At 58.5% G+C, this 17,164-nt stretch overlaps 1 protein-coding gene across 1 annotated transcript; it reads left to right on the top strand.

The window, feature by feature from the left end:
* The first annotated feature begins 546 nt into the window (after window positions 1-546).
* LOC144934265 (uncharacterized) lies at window positions 547-13,666 on the top strand. The gene is made up of 13 exons (XM_078859946.1): window positions 547-1,406; window positions 2,712-2,826; window positions 3,182-3,406; window positions 4,493-4,609; window positions 6,244-6,539; window positions 7,313-7,478; window positions 8,286-8,382; window positions 8,836-8,911; window positions 9,755-9,880; window positions 10,912-11,079; window positions 11,296-11,353; window positions 11,509-11,607; window positions 12,459-13,666. Exons 1-12 carry the CDS (start codon window positions 547-549, stop codon window positions 11,605-11,607), a joined length of 2,403 nt encoding a protein of 800 aa, XP_078716072.1. The 3' UTR covers window positions 12,459-13,666.
* Window positions 13,667-17,164: the final 3,498 nt, after the last annotated feature.

The following is a 17,164-nucleotide window of genomic DNA, read 5'->3' as shown; positions in this document are numbered from 1 at the left end:
ATTAATATAGAACTTCTTTCGCACCGTACCGACAGACATACACGGAGACACACATAGATACACACGGCCACACAGCCACAGTCCCGCACGCGTACACAAAAGCATACACACGCAGACGCACAGGCAGCCCCCGACCCCCTATCACCTACATCGAGCGTTGGGGCACCGCGCAGCGCGCCCACAGTTGCGGTCTCGCGCGTGGTATTTATAGAACGGCGCGCGCGGCGTGTGGGGGGGGGGGCAGGGAGTGTGTGGGGGGGGGGGCAGGGAGTGTGTGGGGGGGGGGCAGGGAGCGTGAGGGTGACCCGTGAACGCGTCTCACACCAACCCCACTGCGCCGCGTCCCAGGGACACATCTCCGCTACCGCTTTTTCCCCCTTGGGCTCGGCCTCACCGGGACCGAACCGGCACCCCCTCGCTCGCCGGGGTTGACTTGAGCAGGGGAGGGGTGGGCGGGGTGCGGGGAGTGGGGGGCGAGCCAGCGAAATCCGCGGGGCCTGCGAGTTCGGGGTTCGCGTCGGGAGAGAGTGGGGGGTGGGGGCGGTGATGGGCAACGTGGTGACCGTGAGAGACGTGAGAGAGATGGACGGCGAGGGAGACGTGTGGAGCGTGGGGGACGCGAGTGGGGTGGACGGCGAGAGGGACAGGGGGGGCGCGGGAGACGGGGAGAGCGTGAAGGACGTGCAGGGGGTACGATACGTGAGGGGTGCGAGCGAAGGGGAGAGCGCGAGAGACGGGGAGGGCAACGTGGTGAGCGTGAGAGACGTGGAACGCGTGAGGGAGAGGTTGGAGAGCGTGAGACGCGGCTTGAGCCTCAGAGACGGGATCGACTCCAGAGACGCAGAGAGCGTGAGGCACGGCTTGAACCTCAGAGATGCGGAGAGCTTGAGACGCGGCTTGAGCCTCAGAGACGGGATCGACTCCAGAGACGCGGAGAGCGTGAGGCACGGCTTGAACCTCAGAGACGCAGAGAGTGTGAGGCGCGGCTTGAACCTCAGAGACGGGATCGACTCCAGAGACGCGGAGGGCGCGAGGCGCGAGTCGATGGTTAAAAGCGCGGAGCGCGCGAGGCGCGGCTCGAACGTGCGAGACGCAATCAACTCCAGGCGCACGAGCGGCGCGAGACGCGCCTCCCAAGTGCGAGGCGGGGCGAACAACTTGAGAGACGTGTTCAGCGCGAGAGATTTGAAGAGCGCGAGACGCGGCTCGAACGTGCGAGACGGGATGAACAACGCAAGACACGGGGTGGACTTTAAAGAAGGGGTGGACGTTAAAGAAGGGGTGGACGTTCGAGGCGGGGTGAACAACGGGGAGCTCGATCGGCTCGAGCAAGTGAGCGACCTCCAGGCCGTGCTGAGCCTCCTGCTGCGCATGGTCGTGTACGCGGTCTCTGTGCTGCTGCTCAGGTGAAAGCGAGTGTGCGTGTGAGTGTGCGTGAGTGTGTGTGTGCGTGTGTGTGTGTGCGTGAGTGTGTGCGTGAGTGTGCGTGAGTGTGTGTGTACGTGTGTGTGTGTGTGCGTGAGTTTGTGCGTGAGTGTGCGTGTGAGTGTGCGTGTGAGTGTGCGTGAGTGTGTGCGTGTGTGTGTGCGTGAGTGTGCGTGTGAGTGTGTGCGTGAGTGTGCGTGAGTGTGTGTGTGCGTGTGTGTGTGTGCGTGAGTGTGTGCGTGAGTGTGCGTGTGAGTGTGCGTGTGAGTGTGCGTGAGTGTGTGCGTGTGTGTGTGCGTGAGTGTGTGCGTGAGTGTGCGTGTGAGTGTGTGCGTGAGTGTGCGTGAGTGTGTGCGTGAGTGTGCGTGTGAGTGTGTGCGTGAGTGTGCGTGAGTGTGTGTGTGCGTGAGTGTGTGTGTATGAGTGGGTGAATGCGAGTGTGCGTGAGTGTGCGTGAGTGTCAGTGTGCGTGAGTGGGTGAATGCGAGTGTGTGTGAGTGTGTGTGCGAGTGTGTGTGAGTGTGCGTGAGTGTGTGTGAGTGTGTGCGAGTGTGCGTGAGTGTGTGCGTGAGTGTGTGAGTGGTGCAGCGGTTAGCGCGTTGCGCCAACACCAGTAACGATTATTTGAACCGGTCCCGGGCCTCCCCTAGGTCAACTCAGCCTCAAACGAGTACCTGGTGCGGTGTGTAAACATTGCCACTTGGAGACAAAGGCGTCCGGGCGTGGTGCTGGCCACTCACCCCCTTGCGTGCTCTGTCGGCCTTCATAGGTGCTACTCGCTAACGGGACTTTCCCCAACAGTCTGCTAAGGCTATACGGGGGATCTTTGTGTTTGTATACCTACAAACACTGTGACTGCCGACACCCAGGCAGTCACAGCGATGTCCTCCTTGAATCGGTGCTCATCTCCTGTCTACAGCCTTGAGTCAGCGGGAGAAATTCCTCATTCCTATGGCGGGGGCGAGGCGATCCATGTGACAACCCACTATTGACCACTACCACAAAGTGACACTCGTTTGTATCGATTCCGTAAGGATGATGGGCTGAGTCAACCCCCAATCCAGGATTACAACATCACTGTGCGCCGCTCGCTCTGCCACTGAGCCACATGGCAAGTTACTCATCCAGCAGTGGATAGACCATAGCTGATAATCGATGATCATGATGAATCGATAGATACATGTGTTGTGCTCATGATGAAAGAGTGAGTTGATGATGATAATGACGGTGATTATGATGATGAATGTCTGTGATAATAATCGCGTGTCTCGCGCGTGTGACTTCAGCAAGGATGACGCGGCGATAGGGGAGCCGCGGGGGGGCGGCTGTGGACCGGGGGAGGAGGGGGAGGGGGGCGAGGGGTCCCCCCCTTCATCAACCTCCTCTTCCGCATCATCATGGGTGAGAGGCTCATACTCATCTCTCTCTCCCCCCATGTCTCTTATGTATCTGTCTGTCTCTCGTCTCCCACTCTCTCACTCGCCTCCTTCTCCCCCCGCCCCACTCCCTCTCGCACTTCTCGTCATTTTCTCTCCACTCTCAGCAAGCCCGTCGATACCATCTCTCGCCTCCCTCCCCACACTCTCCCCACACTCTCCTCTTCCTCCCCCCTCTCTCTACAACACCCCCCCCCACAGCCAACACTCTACCTTCTCTCCCCCCTTCGCCCCACACTCCCCCATCATCTTCCTGCAGCCCCCCCCCCACTACACCCCCCGAGTCGCCTGAAGACACGAGGTTCGCTCTGTGCGCGCAGGTGAAAGGAGTGGAGAACGGGGGCGGCTCCTCAATCGCGGGGGGGGCTGGCCCCTCCCCGCTGCAGGGCCCCGCGGCGGGGGCCGCCCCCCGCCAGGGCCCCGCCCCCCGCCAGGGCCCCGCCCCCCGCCAGGGCCCCGCGGCGGAGGGAGAATCCCTCCAGTTCGAAGAGATCAGCGCCGCCGCCTTCATGATCCAGAACGCGGTGCAGCGGACTCCGTGCATGGTGGGGGGCTGTGGGGGGGGGGGGTATTGGTGGAAGGCGGGGGGCGGGGGTCGCGGGGCGGGGTGGTTGGGTGGATGGATCGAGAGGGACGACGAGAGGCGAGTGGAGGAGGGAGATGGGAAGGAGGTGACAGACGAATGGGACGGGCTTCGAGGGATAGGAAGGATGTGGGGATGGGGAGTATGGAAGAGATGACAAAGGATGAGGAGAGGCTTCGAGCGATGGTGCGCGATGGATACGGGGGGAGCGGTGGGGACACGTGACAGGAGATTGGGAGGAATAAGGATGAGCGAGGGGGGATGACGAGTGACGTGAAGTGATGGCGATGGATGAGGAGGAGTCTTGTAGGAGATGGACAGGCACGGGGAGACAAGAGGAGGGATGAGGAGCGACGAGAAGGGATGAGGCGGGATGGAACCCATGTGCGTGACAGTGACGATAATGTTAATTACATTATAGTGATGTTTAATGTTACATATCGTGTCGTGGTTCATGCAAATTGCGTCTCTCACAATCACTGAAGAACCACCGACACGAGCTGGAGGGCAGCAGCAGCCAGGCGGCGAGCCATCGGCGCTACCAAAAATGTGCCAAAGCTCTGCAGTCCTTCATCGTATTAAGATGTTTTCAACCAAATTAATGAGTGTTTATACAAGTGGCAGCGGACCGGATCGCCCGGATAAAATCCACGTGCGCGAGGGGGCAACGCGCTATCCCATCCAGAAGGGACAGATGGTATCAGTCAGCACTGTTGCTGTCCGCGCTGAGCCAGAGCGCTCACTGTCTGCTTCACACCGGGAGGTAGAGGCGATAATCACCAACAGATCATTTGTCAATCCACTGCTGGATGAAGGCTTCCCTAGGCCGTGCCGGTCTTGGCGTTGTTTTACCCGCCTTCGTCATCCACCAACCCTCGACTCTACGATGATGCGAACGCGGGTGGAGATTCTAACCCTACCACTTCCTCCTCCCTCAATCTCCCTCCATCCTCTACCACCACCTCCTCCTCCCTCTACCTCTTCAATCCCGTCTCCTCATTCTCCCCCTCCACCACCTCCTCTCACTCCATCCTCCTCCTGCACTCAGTACTCGCGCCTCTCCAAGTACTACGGGTCGGAGATCTTCGTGAAGAAGGAGTTCCTCCATGTCACTGGCAGCGCCAAGGAGCGTGGGGTGCGCTACTGCCTGCAGATGATGAGCAAGGTGGGTGAAGCCCACCACTCGCACCCTCAGCAGTACCATCAGCAGCACCGCGATCGGCAACAACCACCACCGCCATTCGCCACTAAGTGGCGCTGACGTCACCACGGCGCTTGTGCCAGGCTAGGTGCACGTTGAGGCCAAGTGAAGTGTCGAACCCGCGCTGGCAGGAGGTCACGGGACAGACCCAGCAGGTGCCACGGGTCGACTGACTGGCATACCTGGCCTGCTTGAGGCTTTCCATCCCACGTTGCAGTCGCAGCTGGCCAACGGTTGGCACGGCCATCGGAAATGTTTCTTTGGGGTCTCTGAATTACGGTCACACAACATTCATGATGTTATCACAGCAGCTAAAGTTAGAATGTTTTTAAAAATAAATTACTGTCGTGAGTGGTTTATCTATCATTAATATACATTGAGTCGAATACATGTGTTAATGTTACCTAGGTAAATAAATGCATATTTTGATGACTTCATTCATTTTTGTTACTTGTGCCCACTCAGACCCTTCCCCCATATGAGCCTAAGGCCCCTCATCCTGATCATCACCACACTTACCATTACCATCATCAACAACTACACAATCAGCATCACTATAACCAACATCATCGTCGTCACAATTGCCAACATCGTCAGCATCACCATCACCACAACAAGCCTCACTAACACCATCACCGCGCTCAACATCGCCACAATTGCCGACATTATCAGCGTCATCAGCACCAACAGCGTCACCATCACTATCAACAACCACCGTCAGTCACGTTCACCGAGAAGTCAGCATGGACAGCACATCGAGCTCCCACCACCTAATCAGCACCACCATACGGCACGTTCTATCCAGCGACGGATGATATCCCCCCACACGCCATCGTCACCCCGCACGGTCCTGCGAGGCCACGATGAATATCGCTCCCCTGCACGCGCTCACCTCATGGCTACTCCATCTCCACGGGCGTCATCCTCTCTGGCGAGTCCCCTCCGTTGGCTGCTCTTCCACCACCATCACTGAGCCTCACCACCCCCCCCCCCCCCTTGTAGCAACGCGTCGTGCCCAGCACCGTGGCGCTCTCCCCGAGTCAACGCGACGTCGATGTCCCAGCTCGCGTCCCTCCGTCCCGTCTCTCCGTGCAGTCGCAAGCACGCGTCTCCCCCACGCTGCTGGCGCATACCTCGCCCTTTCTTCCATTGTCTTTGTCAACTTCCGTGTTTCCGAGAATGTGGAATTTCACCACTAACTCAGACCACCCCCCGCCCCCCCCCCCCACGATGCTCTCTTCCTCTCTCACCCCCAACTACAACCACATTCTCTCAGCTCGCCCCCCACCCCTTTTCACTTCCCCATCGCCACCCCCTCCCCATCTTCCTCCACCCTTCTTCTCGACACCATTCCAACTCCCCCAACTTCACGCACATTCCACCCCCTTCCTTCTTATTCCGCACCCCCTCCGCCGTTTCCTCAACCCCCCCCCCCCACTTTCTCCGCCTTCCCATCTCTCCATCTCCCCGCCACCAACTCCCTCCCCCATCCCCCTTCACTCTCCCCAACTTCTCCACACTTCTTCTTCTCTCCACCTTCCTCGCCGCACGCGCCCCCCCCCCTCACCCCCACTCACACTTCCGCCCCCCCCGCGCAGGATCAGCGCGCGCGCGGGGTGGTCGCCGTGGGCGCGTGGAGCTCGGCGCACGCGCTCGCCGTGTCGCACCACGCGGCCGAGATGCGCGTGCCCGCGCGCGTGCTCGTGGCGGCGCGCGCCCCCGAGGCGCTGCTGCGCGCGTGCCGGGACCTGGGCGCGAACGCGGCGAGGGCGCCGATGGTGGGGGGCAGCAGCAGCAGCAGCAACGGCGGCGAAGGCGGCGGGGAGGGGGTGCGGGGGGCGAGGGCGCACGCGCTGCAGGTGGCGCGCGAGGAAGGGAGCGCGCTGCTGGAGGAGTGAGTGACCCTCCCCGCCTTCACCAAATCGCTCCGACCAACAACGTGCGTGGCGAGACCCTAGTCCAGCAGTGGGTCAGCAAAGGGGCCTCTGTTCGTGTTTCACGCAACACGAGGCAGCCCCCCCCCCAATAAACATGAAGCGTGACGGCCTTTAAATGGGGTGGCGAACCGAATCAATGTGAATTAAACTTAAAAAAAACTCCGAAAATCGCTAAACGGCGCGGGTAGCGGCGCTTGTGCTCTTCTTGATATCCACCACGCACGCAGCTCTTGCTCCATGCAACTCTCCCTCTCACTCACTCACTCACACCTCCCCTCCAGTGCCGGGTTGTCCGAGTAGGAGAAGTAGCTACAAATGCTACGGGCCCCGCACTTTCAAAGGCCCCGTGCTAAACGCTTTCAAGCTGTCAATTCAGGTTCAGTGATTCTGCACTTGCTCTATTACTATAGCACTATACCGCCTTCAACTTTTATGAACGACCGGGTGTTTAAGGTTAGCGATTTGTCGTATTATCTGGCTGTATAGTAAATGAAAAAATACAATGACTTTACTGTGCAAGTAAAAAATTGGTGTTTTAATATTTATGTTTTTTTTTAGGGCTCTTTATTCTTGGATCTTTCGGTAAAGCCACGTAGAAGGGAAGTAATAAATGAAGGCCCCTTTATAGCAACATCTGCTACAGGCCCCGCACGAGCTGAGTCCGGCTCCCCTCCGAGCACCGCCCCCACCCTGACCGCCGCTGGCTCCCCGTGCCTCCCCCTGCCGCCAGTGACGACCACCCCAACATGATCGCGGGGATGGGGACCCTGGGGCTGGAGGTGATGGAGCAGGTCCCGGGGGTCGAGGCGGTCGTCATCCCGGCCGGGGGCAGGGGCAGCCTGCTGGCGGGGGCAGCAGCCGCCATAAAGCACCTGGACCCGCACGTCGCCGTCGTCGTGAGACACACACGCCGCCGTCTCGCGTTCGGGAGAGGAGGAGGACGGTGGTGGTCGGTGTTGTTGGGTGGTGGTGGTCATTGTTGTTGTTGAGTGGTGGTGGTCATTGTTGTTGGGTGGTGGTGGTGGTCGTTGTTGTTGTTGGGTGGTGGTGGTCGTTGTTGTTGTTGGGTGGTGGTGGTCGTTGTTATTGGATGGTGGTGGGCGTTGTTGTTGTTGGTTGGTGGTGGTCGTTGTTGGATGGTGGTGGTCGTTGTTGTTGGATGGTGGTGATCGTTGTTGTTGGATGGTGGTCGTTGTTGTATGGTGGTTGCGTTGGTGGTGGCAGGGTTTAATTTCGTGCTAAACCACATCCGGTCGCTGGTAGATCGACTCGGAGTCGTCGGCGCGTGACTGGTCGCCAATGCCACGGCGAGAGGTCTCCTGGGCATGGCGTGCTGCTGCGTCTGGACACGTGCTGTGTGTCACCGACTGGTAGTCACGTGCTGACTGTGTGACACGTGTTGTGTGTCACTCACTGTGGGTCATGTGCTGACTGTGTCCACGTGCTGTGTGTCACCCACTGTGGGTCACGTGTTGTGTGTCACCGACTCTGACACGTGCTGTGTGCCACCGAATGTGAGACTCGTGCTGTGTGTCACTGACTGTGACGCTTGCTCTTGGTGGCATTCCCAGCGGTGGTATTGATAGTTGTTGTTGTTGTTGCTGCTGCTGCTGTGTTAGTGCTGTTGTTGTTGTTGTTGCTGCTGTGTTAGTGCTGTTGTTGTTGCTGCTGTGTTAGTGGTGTTGTTATTGTTGTTGTTGTAGGGTGTTGAGCTGGCCAGCTGTCCCAGCTGGCAGCGCGCACTCACCATGGGCCAGCCGACACAGAGCTGCAGTGGCGAGGAGAACCGACTGTGCGAGGGTGAGATGGACGGTGTTATCTGTGTTCACCTGCATCTGTGCGTACCTGTGTGTGAGTGCACCTGTTCCTAGGTGTACCTGTGCCTGCGTGTGCCTGTGTGTGTACCTGTGTGTGTACCTGTGTGTACTTGTGTGTACCTGTGTGTGTGCCTGTGTTTGTACCTGTGTGTGTGCCTGTGTGTACCTGTGTGTACCTGTGTGTGTACCTGTGTGTACTTGTGTGTACCTGTGTGTGTGCCTGTGTGTGTACCTGTGTGTACTTGTGTGTACCTGTGTGTGTGCCTGTGTTTGTACCTGTGTGTGTACCTGTGTGTACCTGTGTGTACCTGTGTGTGTACCTGTGTGTGTACCTGTGTGTACTTGTGTGTACCTGTGTGTGTGCCTGTGTTTGTACCTGTGTGTGTACCTGTGTGTGTACCTGTGTGTACCTGTGTGTGTACCTGTGCGTGTGCAGACCTCAGCTCACAGTCCGTGGGACCGAACGCCTTCGCGACGGGGCGTCACGTGATCGACAAGGTGGTGTCGATCACGTGAGTGGAACGCGAGAGCCACATCGATGACCCGCACACTGACCCACACCGACATGCACTGACCCACCGTGACACACACTGACACACGTACTGACAAGTGACGCCAACACACACCAACACGCGCACATTAGGGTCACTCATGTGAGGGCCAGCTAGCGAGCACCTGCTGAGGCCGACACGTTACAAAATTGGGGGCCCGATGACTGGCTCAGATAATCGCCGTGGCCCAGAGTCGAACTGAGCCCGTTGGGTCCGTAGCGCGGTGTGCTGACCGCTGGGTCACACACAGTGACGCACATCGCAAAACTCACCACACGAGCCGTCGATAATCATCATCGTCTCATCACCAACCACCACCAACCACCACAACCACCACAACCACCATCACGCGCCACTGTGGGTGATGTCACAATCTCTCTCTTCGCCCCCGAACGCTGCCACTCGGCTCCTCCAGACATTGAGACCCCCCCCCCCCAACACGGGGGTCTCCCCCCCCGCACCCCTCCCCCCACCCCCCGCCGCAGCTAAACATTTTGGCGCGCGGGGCAGGGTCCCTTGGTTGCCCCCCCCACCCCAACCCCGCTGCATTGGCGCGGCCCCCGCCCCACCAAACGACTGAGCCGTCAGCCCACTCCGCTTGCTTGGCAATTCGGCTTCCAGGTAGGGTAGCGGCCCCCCCGAGAGGGGGCCCTGGGGGTGCCACCACTCAGCGCCCTCGGTACGCATTGCCCCCCAGCGTGCCCCCCAGCGTGTACACCCGCGTGTCCCCCGCGTGCCCACCCGTGTGCCCACCCGCGTGTCCCCCGCGTGCCCCCCCCCCCCACCACGTGCCCACGTGTACAGGGAGCAGGACCTGCTGCTCGCCATGCTCAAGGTGCTGGAGTTCGAGGGCGCCGCCGTGAACGCGGACGGCGCCGCCGCGCTCGCTGCCATCGTCTCGGGAAAGCTGCCCGAGCTGCGTGGCAAGCGGTGAGCGTGCGACGCGACACAAAGACAAAGGGCCCCCGTGTAGCCTTAGCATGCTGCTGGGGCAAGTGCTGCCAGCGTGTGCATCATTTCAGCAGCAGCATTGGTTCAACACAAGCAGGACCGGATTCGACATTCAGAGTGGCATCAGCAGTGGGTCGGGCTTGATTGAACAAGCAACGCCGGTGAACTGCGAGTGATTCAGATGAAGTTTACTTTGGCGTCGGGGTGAGTGTCATGCGAGACGAACATCTCTCCCTGTGGCCCAGCGGTAGCGCCGTTCGCCGCTAGTTGTAGAGGTTCGCGGTTCGATTCCAGCGGCCGACCCGATTAATACTGCGGGTGTAACAACCACGTTGATGGTACGTGCAGCCTGCTTCACGGTGCACGGAATATCTCTTATGAAGTCATTCGCCAGGGTAGTCCACCGTGTGTTGGCGTCAGGGTCCAAATTTTGTCAAATTATATATTTTTTCTGCAAACTACTCAATTGGGATCGCACATGCACAGCAGGAGTCATCCTTTCCCCCAACTTCGCAAACTTGGCATGACCCTCCTGAAAAAAAGTCATGAGACTCAGTGAGGCTTTTCTGGGTAAACACGCCAAGTAATAACACGAATAAAAACCACGTGATCGGACCCAACACACCACAGCCAATATACCATCCTGCTATGGCTTGCGCTGTTCGTAGACACCACGTGCCGCCTATTGGAGTCTACTAGCGACGCTGCTTCTAGAGTTCCATAGCCCAGGGGTTTCCCAAACCCCAGTCCCCACGGTGGCACCACCACCACGGCACCACGCTTCGTCTTTCCGCGTTTACCACATGACTCCTCCCCATTCAAAGACAAATTAACTCGTTTCCACGCTGCCTGCACGCGCCCGATGATCGTCAAAGACGCCCCACGTGACACGCGAAGCAATGAACGCTGGCTGCGTTAACAGTCAATTCACATCGAGATATCAGCGTGCGCGTGTACAAGTGTCCCACGTGTGACGTTCTTGCGCGTCACCCCCCCCCCCCCCCCCCCAGCGTGGTGGTCGTCCTGGCGAGCGGCAGCACCGACGTCTCCCACTTCAAGCGCTGCATGGACCGCGCGCTGGTGCTGGACGGGCGACTCTGCAAGTTCTCGGTGCGCGTGAGCGACTCTCCCGCGGAGCCGGGCAGACTGCTGGAGCTGCTGGGCAGGGAGGAGGCGAGGTGAGTCGCCTGGCCGCCTGCGCCGAGCCCAGGCGGGCGGGCGGGCGGGCAAAGTGTGGTTCTACGTGGACTCGAGTCATGCCACGCGTCCTCGTCTCTCGAGTTCCTCGCCAGGATGAACGTGCACCTGAGCATGGTGGTGGTCACGTGAGTGGTGGTGGTCACGTGAGTGGTGGTGGTCACGTGTGTGACCTGTCTCCCCTCACCCTCCCCCAGGTTGGTGGACATCAGTCTCGACCGCACCTTCCTCGCCACCGACTCGTTCAGCGTGCAGGTGAGTGCAGCACCTGCCGGGGGCGTCTCACAGCCCGCTCGTCTGAGCGGATACTTCGCAGCGTGTTACAACCGGTCATTGTCATTACGACAATGAGTTGTGTCACCATTGTTCTTCTGGGCGTGGCTGTTATTAAACCGCGTGCGCGTGTGCAGGTGACCTGCGTGGTGGAGACGCGGGACCACGTGCACGCGGCGCAGCTCAAGGGGGTCCTGGCGGAGAAGTACGCGGCGCTCACCTGGCACGACAAATAGGTGAGAGCAGCAGCAGCAGCATCGGGGTGTGTGCTCGCGAGACGCGGGGTCTATCCACTGCTGCATGAAGGCTTACCCACGGTGACGACATCGCATATACGTCCCCGCAATGCAACAATCCACTAACGCACACATACACAGGTATGTAAACATACGAGTACACACACACGCGTGCACGCATCACGCGGGGTTAGGATTAGCAGCTATCTGGCGCGTGCAGCGTGTAACGATTTGCATTCGGAGACGGTCAACGTGGTCCGTGGTGGTGGCGCGAGGGGCAGCGGCGCGCACGTTCAGCGCTGCAAACCGAGGAGCCACGTCCCACGGGCCGCTCACGGCCCATCGCGACCTCATTCCACACGACCCAGGGCCGCCACACGAAGCGCAGCCAATCCTAAACGACCCGCAGGCGATGTTCACCCATCACTACCGAGCTTCCTAGCCGCGCGAACCGGGCACTAGGGGGAGAGAGCGGGGATATTTTCGATCTGGCGACACTGCGTTATTGTTTCGTCACTTCTCACTCCGCAATCTCGCCGCGACAGCAGTGGTCGAGGTATGTGCGTGCGCGCGTGTAAATCTTGCGAAAGACGGCAGAGGGATCTTTAACGTCCAACGTTAAGCAGACGGCGCGTAGCGGTACTATCACCACTGTCACAGCACGCGCAATATTGACCGGGACGGCCGCCGAGTTTGAACTGCGCTCGTCGACAGCGCGCTAACACTGGGCCGCGTCAGCGCCCTCACAGTCGCGTTCGGCCTTCAGCGAGGAAGAGGACCCCAAGGCCCTCGTGGTGCTGGTGAACTCGCCGGGGCCTCACGCCAGCGCGTGTCCCTCTCTGCCTCCCCAGGCTCGCAGCTGCGCAAGGCGGGGAGACTCGGACCCCCGTGACCCCCGTGAGCCGAGGCGCTCTGGGTCCACCTGCACCGGAGCGGCCCGCGCTGTGGGCCCTGTAGCGCGCTGCGCCAGCAGCAGCAGCGGCAGCACCGCCACCAGCACGCACAGATCCCCCCATGGTGGCTCTGTAGACTCGTGGGGGAAGTTTGCGAGCGCCTGTTAAGGCTGGGTAGTGTGGCCGAAATCACGCCATTATCACCATGACCATTACCAAAGACAAAGATCCCCTGTGTAGCCTTACCAGACTGTAGGGGCAAGTGCTGTTAGTGAGCACCTATGAAGGCCGGCACGACACACGAGGGGGTGGGTGGCCAACACCACGCCCGGCCGCCTTTGTCTCCCTCGTGGCGATGTTTACACACCGCACCAAGTATTCATTTGAGGCTCAGCCGACCCAGGGGATGCCCAGGACCGGTTCAGAATCGCCACTGATGTTGACCGTGAGCGGGAATTGAACTCGGGTCGCACAAGCGCAGTAAACCTCGACTCGGTAAACCTCGACTCAGTAAACCTCGACTCGGCACATGCATCAATGGACCTACTTCATAGCAGATACATCGCGAGCCCAAACCATCAAACGAGCCCAACCCCTCCTGCTGTCATCTTTGTGAAGAGCCATTGCCCGAAACGTCGCTTCTTATGCATTTTCCTTTTCTCCAGGCCACAGAGATGTTGACGTGTCGAGTTGTTTCTGCTGCGAGTGCTGATTGTGTTGTCGCCGCTGCTGCTGCTGGTGACATCTCTCGTGTTACTACAGCCGCTACGACTACAGCTGCTACTAATCCCGCTCCTGCTGCTGCTATTATCATGACAGCTGCTGCTGATGTTACTGCTGCTGCTACTGATGCTCCTGCTACTGCTATTAGCATGACAGTTGCTGCTGCTGCTCCTGCTGCCACTGATGTTACTGCTGCTGCTGATGTTATTGCTGCTACTGATGTTACTGCTGCTGCTGCTATTATCATGACAATAGTTGCTGCTGCTGTTGTCCTCACTGTAAATTACGCCGATTCCCCGCGCCGCTCAATGTGCAATTTAACCAATCACGCAAATGACGCGCGCGACATAAGCCAGTGCGCGTGCCAACGTCGAGCCAACGTTGGCACGCGGTTGGCACCGTTGGGCCAACGTTGACCAGACGTCATTCCGTGTTTGCTGGGGATCCGATGGCGACTTGAGTGGCGCGTGGCGAGCGGGGGACCTGTGTAGGGTAATGAGTATGTACTGTACTTTCAACTTCTTTCGCACCGCACTGACGCTGCGGTATGTGTATCCATACTACTAGCGCACTGTACCACGAGCACCCAACATGAGCCCGACCGCTAGCCGCCAACGCGAGCAGACACCACGACACGAATCCTCGGAATCGGGCCGATCCGTGACGCGAGCCCTGACCCCACTGTAACCGAGTTCGATTGTGAGTCGATGCCCGCGGTAACGAAGAGGAAACAAAATGTGACGTTGATTGTGCGTGGATTCTTATTATGTTCACAGTGCGCGATGCTTTTCCAATAACAGAGCCCTGACCCTGAATCAGCCCTAACCCTGACCACAACGAATCCCCTCCCCAAAACCCTGAACAGAGCCCTCTAACCCCAACCACAACACATCCCCTCCCCATAACCCTGAACAGAGCCCTCTAACCCCGACCACAACACATCCCCTCCCCATAACCCTGAACAGAGCCCTCTAACCCCAACCACAACACATCCCCTCCCCATAACCCTGAACAGAGCCCTCTAACCCCGACCACAACACAGCCACAACCTTGACACTGACACAGCACTAAACACAATCCCACCAATAATCCTAACACAGCCCGAAACCCTCAACATCACGTTGACCCCAACACTGACCCTCCCCACGACACTGGCCGTACGAACGCAGCCATTGGCCGTGACCGTGAGACGAGACGAGGCGGCGCTCACCACCCAGTGAAGGTCTCGCCGCGTGATCCGCTCAGCGGCTCGGCTCATCCCAGATGAAGTCCCCCCCCACCACCCCCAGGTGCCAGCCTCATTATACGTGGGGGGGGGGGGGGGCGTAGTGAAGATGTAAGCGAGTTGGCACAATTACAGCAGAGGAGCTGAAACACGGGAGATGCATTCTGGCGTCTCTATGAGAAGAGTGAAGCGGGGAAGTTGAAGCCGGCAGCCGGCGGGAGGGAACCTGCGACTGGGGAGTCCGAGTTGTTGACGGTTGAAGCAGGGAGCTGAAGCAGAATGTTGTATGGGGGGGGTGAATTCGGGGGGACTGTCAGGGGACGTTTCCCGAGAGGAGGTTGCACCATGGAGGTGGCGGGAGCGAGTCGTGAGTCACGGCGTGTCCCTGCGGGGAGTCGCCACTTGATCATCCCATGAGCCCATTTCTCGCCCGGCCGCCTTTGTCTCCCCAATGCTGATGTTTACACACGGCATCGATCCAGGGGAGGCGCAGGACCGCTGCAGATATCGACGCGCGATCCACACGCACAATCGATCTTCATTTGCAGGCGCTTGTGTCGGGCACGTGCGTTGGTACACAATCAGCCCTCTTGTCGCCAGCACTGCACCGAGGCGGGTTATCAAGTTTTTCCAGGACACGGCCTGATTTTATTGCTCGATTTTTCGGCATGCCACGATTCACTCGCCCAGTCGCGTGATAGAATTGTTACAATTCGGGATCACGATTCGTTTGTAGTTTTTATTGTTTGAACCGTTAGCATCATCGCAGAGTCCCTTAATTAGCATTAACCGTGAATTTTCGATGCGTCGTTACAAAAACATTCATAGGGAACAGGTGTAGTCCACACTCTGCTGTCCCACCTTCTGGCAAGTGATGGTCGGGTTCCTCCTCCACACCCACGGGAATGGAGTTTCAGGACATTTGTGTGATCCACCAACCCTCGCCTCCATTGTGCTGGACTACAGGTGTACGCCAAGACCACCGGGATAAATATCTGATCTGGGCTCATGGGTAGGGTATCAACCATAACACGAGGGTGAACGAGCCTCTCCCGGGCTTCATTTCATATCTGTCGGTATTCTGAATATTCCGCACCCACAACACCACGTTCAGCATTCTTCTCGCCATGGCTGGAGATGCGTCGTCACGTGCCACCGACACCAACCAGTGATCCAGAAAAATTTTCAGCGAGAAAAGTGAAGTCCCGAGCCACCACACACCTCACACACCTCCACCAGCCAACAAATTTGCCACTCGGTTATTGCGTTCATCATGTGCCGGCGAGCTCGGGTTGCCAACTCGACTGCACAAATTGGGACATCGTAGACATTAGAATTTCCCAATATATTGTAAATGCATTATCCTCGAGCACTATATGATTACACAATCGAATCTGTAAATTACAAGAACACCAATCGCACAACAAAAACTTCATGTAAGCTGCAAACAGATGTAACCAACACAGAGGTGAGCACTGCATGTACCGAAGCCCTTGTGGCTTCATCCGGAAAAAAACTGAGTAGGTTAAAATGTCACCGGGGAGTCTGAGAAATTTCGCAGGATAGCTGCTGCCTCAACAAGGGGACGATCCTGGAAGATCCGGGACAGGTGGCAACCCATCGAGACCACCCCGAGGGGCCCCACCCCACCCCCAACAAGAGCGAGGCGCATGCTTCTCTGTAAACCAGCTACACTTTTATTGGACAAACAAATAAAACGAAATACGCAGTACAAACCTCTCAACAGACTAATGAAACAGTGCATTTCAGGGAGAGAAAAATAAAACGAAATAAAATGAAAAACAAATAAAAGACGACAGACGAAGGCAGCGAGAGCGAGCGACGTTGCCCAGGTGGTGCCGGGACTGCGAGGCGGCGGTGAGCACGTGGGGTGGGGGTGGTGGGGGTGGTGGGGGTGGTGGGGGTGGTGGGGGTGGGGGTGGTGGGGGTGGTGGGGGCGGCGAGCGTAGCGGGGCGGTAAGCGAGTCCGGCAGGCGGCAAGGAGCCACAGACAGGAAGAAATCAGCGATTCACAGTTCAAGAACGCCTGGCACACAACCCCTAGAGCTCACCAGGGGAATACGGCGCACACGCACACACGTGGTCCGCCTGCCACCACCCAGTCCCGGGCTGTAACCAGGACGTTGGGAATTTAGATTTAAGAAATGTGAGACATTGCAGGATTGTTCTGCAAGGTAACAGCCAGGGCTTATTTTCAGCCGGCTCTGTCAAGGTCAGCAAGGAAAATATTTGTGTACCCCAGAACACCACATTCAGAATACCTCTCGCTATGGCTATACTAGTGACGTGCCTACTCCAGTCTGCCAGCGAGCCAGAAAATATTTGGTGAGAAATTAATCCCTGGACGCAACCGAACTTCGGAGCGGACGCCAAATTTGAAAGCTTTCCTCCCACGGCGGTCGGATGCATGTCGCACCCCAGCACCACCCCTTCTCCGCCCCCGCGGCTACCCCCCCCCCCGCCGCCTTCGCTTCACACGCACGGAGCGACGAGCGGGCGAACGTACGAACGGGACAACGTGCAGCCCGCACGCCGCTCAGCTCCACACGCGCGGCCCCGACAAGGCACAGTTACTGCAAGTCCCCCGCAAAACACCAGCCACGCGTGTGGGGGGTGGGGATAAGTGGGACGGCGCTACACGTTAAGAGGAGAGTTCAACATCTACCACCGCCACCGTTCCCGCTGCACAATCGTT

Source organism: Lampetra fluviatilis, chromosome 9 (genome assembly GCF_964198595.1).
Source record: "Lampetra fluviatilis chromosome 9, kcLamFluv1.1, whole genome shotgun sequence".
Classification (NCBI taxonomy): Eukaryota; Metazoa; Chordata; class Hyperoartia; order Petromyzontiformes; family Petromyzontidae; genus Lampetra; species Lampetra fluviatilis.
The sequence above is the reverse complement of the archived record's forward strand: the minus strand, read 5'-3'. Positions and strand labels throughout refer to the sequence as shown.